Raw genomic sequence first — 7,657 nt, 5'->3', positions numbered from 1 at the left:
AGGTATCTCAAATTAAACGACTGTACCAAAGCAATAGTAACACTTACATCCTTGGATCAAAAGCATATATATATATATATATATATATATATATATATATATATATATATATATATATATATATATATATATATATATATATATATATATATATAAGCATATATATATATATATACGCCACTGGATTAAGTCGATTAAATGATCATTTCTAAATACTGCATTTAATTGTAAACAAAAATGCTCTCTTGATATTTTTTCGTATCTGACTCCGTTTTTTCCTCAAATTGGGTTGTAAAAATCACTTAAGATTTGAAGATAAATTTATTTCAACCGTCTAATAAATCGCAACATAGAACAATACCACAAATACTTATAACTTATTTATAACAAACAACAGATTACAAGAACACAACAAACAATTAACAAATTTAAAGAAGGTGTTCGAAATGTGAACCATTTTCTGCAATACATAATTCACATCGACGAATAACCGAACGTGAAATGTTATTTAAAAATGGTACTATTTCATTACAAGCAATCCTAATTCTATTTATAAGGTCATCCCTTGTTGGAATAGGTGTCGCATACACTCTTTCTTTTTAAAATCCCCATACTGAAAAGTCTAAGGGGTTTAAGTCTGGGGATCGTGGAGGCCACGCTACTGGCCCTCCACGACCCATCCACCTTTCTGGATAATGGGTATCCAACCAGTTTCGCACAATTCTCCCATAATGCGCAGGACAACCGTCAAGCTGGAACCAACTCCGTCTCCTTAAATTTAAAGGAATATCTTCCCACATATTTGCATGCTCCCGTTCTAAAAATTCCAAGAAGGCTGCAGCATTTACCCGTGGTGGCAAAAAATATGGTCCAAAAAGTCGATTGTCATAAATACCAATCCAGACATTAACACTAAATTCATGCTGGAAGTTTCTTGGTCGAATTCCATGTGGATTTTCATGCGCCCAAATGTGCTGATTATGGAAATTGACCACTTCACGCCGAGTGAAGCACGACTCATCGCTCCACAACACGTTATTTAAAAAACCTGGAGTATTATTAGCTGCATTAAGAATCCAACAACAAAATGCAGTTCTTTGTTCTTCATCTCCTGGTTGTAATCCCTGAACAGGCTGCAAATGATAAGGACGTCTATGATCCCGTCTTAACACTCGGTAAACACGGGAAGCTGAAATTCCTAAACCAGCGGAAACTCTTCTAATACTTGTTGTAGGATCTCTGTTGAACTCACGCAAAATTTGTTGCCTATTTCTCTCTATTCGAAAATTTACACTATTTTCGTTTCCTCGTACATTGCCTAAACCATTCTCAATAATTTGTCGATGGACTCTTACAAATACAGAAGGATGTGAATGCCTTCTAATCGGATATCTGCGCATATATTCCCGGGCTGCTTCTGCGGAGTTTCCATTTGCAACCCCATAAATAAAGTGGATATCCGCTAACTCTTGATTTGAAAACATAAATGGCATTTTGACACAAAAACGATAAGAAGAAATAAACAAATCACACTTTTTGAGAACGCAATTGCAATTTGATACGATAATACTAATATGACATTTACATTTTATGACACTGTTTTTATTTCATGGCACACTATTCAAATTATCAAAATAAATTAATATAAATAACATTTCACGTTCGGTTATTCGTCGATGTGAATTATGTATTGCAGAAAATGGTTCACAATTTGAACATCTTCTTTAAATTTGTTAATTGTTTGTTGTGTTCTTGTAATCTGTTGTTTGTTATAAGTAAGTTATAAGTATTTGTGGTATTGTTCTATGTTGCGATTTATTAGACGGTTGAAATAAATTTATCTTCAAATCTTAAGTGATTTTTACAACCTAATTTGAGGAGAAAACGGAGTCAGATACGAAAAAATATCAAGAGAGCATTTTTGTTTACAATTAAATGCACTATTTAGAAATGATCGTTTAATCGACTTAATCCAGTGGCGTGCTACTTTTTTAGTCACATTAACATTATTAATTAGTCATATCTCCGCCACTGGCCAACGTAGAAACATGACATTATTTACGATTATGACCCTTCATCCTAGAATTGTTTATACCAATTTTGATTTCAATATCTTTGATAGTTCGGATATTAAAAAATAAAAACTTTTTTTTTTGGGAAACTTTGACGCCCTGTATCTCAGAAACAAAAAGTTTGACGATCAATATTTATATGAGAAACCTACCTTAAAATTAATTTTTCTAAATACTGTTAAAGTCCTGCTACAAAAAAGTGAAACACCCTGTATAACGTCAATTATTAAAGGAACGCAGCCAGAACGGTAAAATCATCGCAAGAAATTTGGGTATTGGAGAATATGCACAGCCAATTTTTATTGATGAAGATCTATCTAAAAATATGTATAACCTTTTCAAAAAATCCAAGAAGAAGAAAACTATAAAGAGGTGAGAAATTATTTTGCGCACTCAGTTCGAAATTAAAAAAAGGCTTATATTGAGTACATTAGTAGGTCACAGAATAGCAAAAAACTTTGGTTTTTTAATTTTAGAGTAGCCTAAATGAAATGAACGTTTATAGAAAAACAAAAAAAAATATTGATTTACCTCCTTGTCTAAGAGATCTCCAGAAAATTTACGATTTCTTTTTAGATTCAGTGCAAAAAATATCACCAAAAGTCAATAAAGAGACACTTAAAATGTATCGTACCACAAAATGTAATGCAAGTAGATTTCAGCAAGGTAAAATCACCGCAAGAAATTTGGGTATTGGAGAATATCCACAGCCAATTTTTACTGATGAAGATTTGTCTAAAAATATGTATGACCTTTTCAAAAAATCGGAACAAGTTCTTAAGGATAAAAATTATAAATACGTCTGGCATCGGAATGGCAAAACATGGCAAGAAAAGATGATGGAGCCCGATATTGTGTAATTATGAGCGAAGGGGATTTGGAAAAACTGTAAATTTTTGTAATTTCTCATCAACAGAATTTTGAGTCTGATCTTCTAAATCAAACTTGGCACGAGGTATTTAACTGTAACGATATCAATGAAAAAGTTGAAATTTTCTCAAAAAAATTATAGATACTTTTAATTTCCATGCACCTTTAAGAACAGTTCGCAGCACAAAGACCAAAGCTCCACGGCTTACAAAAACTTAAAAGATTTTAAAGGAATATCGCAATAAACTCTTTTCAAAATATAAAAAAAGTCAAAGTACCCAAGACTGGAAAAACTATAAAGAGGTGAGCAATTATTTTACGCGATCGGTTCGAAATGAGAAAAAGGCATATATTAAGTACATTAGTAGGTCACAGACTAGCAAGAAACTTTGAAGTAGCCTAAACGAAATGATCGTTTATAGAAAAACAAAAAAAAATAGATTTACCTCCTTCTCCAAGAGATCTCCAAAAAATTTACGATTTCTTTTTAGATTCAGTGCAAAAAATATCACCAAAATCAACAAAGAGACACTTAAAATGTATCGTACCCCAAATGTACTGCAAGTAGATTTCAATATAGTCTGTGTTTAAATAGTGATACCTATAAGGCATTATGCCAGACTTCCGGATCTGATCAGATCTCTCTCGTTATGATAAAACTATGTTGTTCAGTAATCATTCCCATCTTAGTAGAAATTTATAAGAAATGCATTCAAAACTATACGTATCCACATTAATGGAAGGATGCTATTATATTGCCACTATCAAAAATCAGTAAGGCAACTGAATTAACTGAATTACGCACCAATTAGCGCACTCTCCATATTGTCAAAAATTTTCGAGAGAGCACTGTATAACCAGATTGTTGAATACTTACACGAAAATAATTTAGTTGCTGCGTGTCAATCTGTGTGTCAATCTGGGTTTTAGAAAAACTCAGAGGGTACTTGTGCAGGATCGTTTGTCCAGTCCATGTAAACTCAAGAGTGGGGTTTCACAGGGCTCCATACTAGGATCTTTTAATTATATTTACGATGGACATACATAAAATTGTTAGCAAGAATAATATCCATTAATATGCCGATGATACCCAGGTTTATGGCAGTTATTTGGAGTCTAGTACACATGCATCGCGAGAAAAAATTAACAGGTGGTTCGAATCCATTAATTAGTATTTAACAAATAATGATTTGAAGATAAATCCTAGTAAGGCTGCTCTTATGTATATGGATCACAACAAGAACTGGGCTGAGGCAAACATAAATCTAAGCATGAACAAGGAGAAACTAAATGTTGTAACTGAATACAAACAAAAATTTGGGTATACTCATGGACACAAATCTTCGTTTTCAAAACCACGTGGCAAACAGAGTTAAGAAAAGTTATATTTCACTTAGAAATCTATACAAAAGTAAATATATTTTAAATCAAAATTTAAAAAAGCAGCTTTGTGAATCTTTAATTCTGGGTAATTATTGTGACTATGTGTTCATGCCTTTCTTGGATATAGCGAGTCAGTATAAGCTGCAAAAAGTGCAAACTTATGCATGCGATTTATTCACAATTTAAAGAGGGATCATGTTAGCCATAAGCTTTCTGAGTTGAAGTGGTTAAACATTTTAAACAGGAATAAATCACATTTTTCTTATTTCCGCTTTAAAGTGTTGCGCTCTGGATATCCCGAGTAGATTAGAAGTAAGCTGGTTCGACGTATCGATGTACATGTCCGTGATACTCGCTATCGGTTAAACTTTGAAACATATAATCGTAAAACAGCCTCTTTTCGGCGATCTTTCTTATATTTGGCTCCAAAACTTTTAAATTCGGAATTGCTTGGCAGATGGGATAGTGTTAGTATATGACCTTTAAGACTAATTTTAAGAAATATTTGTTAAATAAGCTACCTTCGTAGATTGTGTTACTGGCGTTTTATAATTTTTCTTTCTAAAATAGGTTAATTTTATGCGTTTTGAGATACTTATGATTTTTTCTTTTTTTCCTTTACATTTTAATTGTATTATTGTGTAAACCATCATTTCGTAATATTTTAATTTTTCTTTTTTTAAGTGTTGGTGTATTTACATATTTCAATTTATTTTTTCTTCTTTTGCTTTTTTATTAAATTATATTTATTAATATTATGTAATTTTCGATTGTAATATGTATGCTCGATTAACCAATCAGCTCTGCTGAGATTCGCCAAGTTAAAAATAAAGGCCTTTTATTATCATTATTATTATTATTATTATTATTATTATTATAAAAATGAACGTTAAAGGAATATAACTCTGAAAATGTTCGTTAAGGTGACATTTTCAAGGTAAATTAAAATTGAATTCAATGATTATTGATGTTTTAATTATGCATAGAAGGGCAATTTATCAACTTAAAAACAATTTTTAACATTTTCTCATGATTACTTTTATATGTCTTTAAAAAATTTCAATTATGTTAGGTGGATAGTTCCCGAGATGCAGCCGGGATCTAGGCTTAGTGAAAAACCTTGTATATTGGATACAAATATTCAATTAACTTTTTATTTCTGATCTTTCCAATCCATTTATTTTCTTCTTAGCTGTAATTATTAGCCATATTTAGATTTCTTTGTAATTTTTTTTTTAACTATTTAATTTTTTTTGATATTAAGAAAGAATACAGAGGATACTTTGTTTAATACTTCTGAAATTCTTAACGCAGGACCTACTACTTGCCAAAAATCAATTTGATTATTAATGTTAACTACGTTTTTTTTTCTAACCTAAAATTTTTCTTTGTTAATCGGTAATAAAATCCAGGACCAGACTAGCCGCTATAAGCACTTCTACATGCCATATATATGGTTAATTATGTATTCAATTGTTTGAAGTTCCTCAATATATCTATTACAAGCTACCTTTTAACCACCAAAAACCAGAAAATCATAAAAATTATTAACTTTTTTTTGAGTGATCTTTTGGCAAGTAGTATCAAAGTCAATATTCGGTAGAGCAATCGTAAATTTTTCGCGAATAATCTCACTAAAAAAGAGCTCTTTGTCAGCTAATTTCAAATTTTTTTCAACCATTTAATTATTGAATAAGCAAAATTAGCAATGTGCAAGTGCAAGTTACAAAATTAAATTGTAAAATGGCTTAAAATGATACTTAGGTTATAAAAATACTTCATTAAATATTTCACAGCCTCTGATTAAACATACGTACATCGTATAAACCCTTTCGAGAATTAAGAACTAAAAAAAATTGCGCGATTTGAATTTTTATTTAAACCCTGCCATTTTAATTATGTTAAATTTTGGTCAGAAATTATGTTATCCTCTAGTAATAAATCCTTTGAATTAGCTTCCCGTTTAACTAATGAAAGTTAATATTGATTTAATTTAAATTAAATTACAATCCAACATGTGTTAATATAAAGTTATATAGTTGTACTATATTGCTACTATGAAGGGTAATTAGAAAATAATACAAGGGCTTTAAATAGCATAGCCCTTCAATAAATTTTCGTAATGTGTGAGTAAATCTCGAGTTTGTAGTCAATTAGTGTCAAACGTCAAACAATCTGCAAAAATACAAAAGGTTTCGCCGTTATATTTCCTTGTATTCACATTAATCGTTTGTAAATTTTCAAATTGGTCGTTCGTAATTTTAATGCTTAAAAATTTTATCCTAAAATTTTAAAATTTTTATTATATATATTTCAAAATCTTATATAACGGGTGGCTCATGACAACATAATTATTTTTACTTATTTAATTTTTAAGGAAAAAAAATTAGTATTTATTGTTATAACCAGTTGTTTGCTAATTTTATTTAATTCTTAATTCAATTGGTAATTTTTTCATACTGACATTTTATAGCATTTTTTTTAAAACTTTTTGATATATAACGTAGATTTTGGTGTAATTCTTATCAGAAGCTGCCACTAGTGTCTATTTTAAGATATTTCAATTGTTTAGTCAAATGTAAAATTTAGCCAATTTTCAACAATTTAGCATAAATTTAGAAACTCATCTCTATAATGCAAATATGCGTGATTAAATAATATAACACTAACAGTAAGATAACACTAATTTAGAAAGTTTTAAGGGAAGAGCTTTTAAGAGGATAAAAGTTTTTACACCCTTTTGCATAACACGGTTATGTAAATTTATAAATATTAAAGTAGTAAATTTATAATTGTAAATGTCGGTAGAGACAAACTAAGCTAAGTATAAAAATATGTTATTGTGTACTTACCAGCGTTAAAATAATTAACGTATTTCCTATAACAGCGAGCAAGAAGATAGTGCCATATAGTCCAATTTGGATTTTTCCAGTCTCATACCAGGCCAACCCAAAGACTGTTGGCGGCGATGTTGTTACGTTTTCACTATTGATTGTCAAATTACTGAAATTGTCCATTACATTTATGCCGAAATCCGTTAGATTCATTTTTATCGTACATTCATTTATATTATTTACGGCTTAAGAGTGAACCGATGCCTATTATCATATTATAAAGGTTATGTCCAAGATCTCATATTACAAAAAACTTATATTTACATCATATTACAAAAACTTATACTTAATATTGATATGTATAATGCATAAATTTCATATGGAATAAAAAACTGTAAAAGTTAAGCTTAGTTTTCTTTAATATATACACATTAAAATAATATAGGAGGCAAAGGTTTTAAAAAGCATTTAAAATAATTAGATATCATATTTAAAGGA

General features: G+C 30.0%; 1 protein-coding gene across 1 annotated transcript in view; it reads right to left on the bottom strand.

Moving 5' to 3' along the window:
• LOC126735358 (cholecystokinin receptor type A-like) overlaps positions 1–7,399 on the bottom strand; it is a 154,046-nt gene extending 146,647 nt beyond the window's left edge. Inside the window, exon 1 of the mRNA XM_050439322.1 lies at positions 7,178–7,399. Within this exon, the coding sequence (XP_050295279.1) occupies positions 7,178–7,372 (195 nt within the window). The 5' untranslated portion in view covers positions 7,373–7,399. The remainder of the gene's footprint in view (positions 1–7,177) is intronic.
• Positions 7,400–7,657: the final 258 nt, after the last annotated feature.

This window comes from Anthonomus grandis, chromosome 4 (genome assembly GCF_022605725.1).
Source record: "Anthonomus grandis grandis chromosome 4, icAntGran1.3, whole genome shotgun sequence".
NCBI classification, from domain to species: Eukaryota; Metazoa; Arthropoda; class Insecta; order Coleoptera; family Curculionidae; genus Anthonomus; species Anthonomus grandis.
Note: the sequence above shows the minus strand (reverse complement) of the source record. Positions and strands in the feature narration are given on the sequence as shown.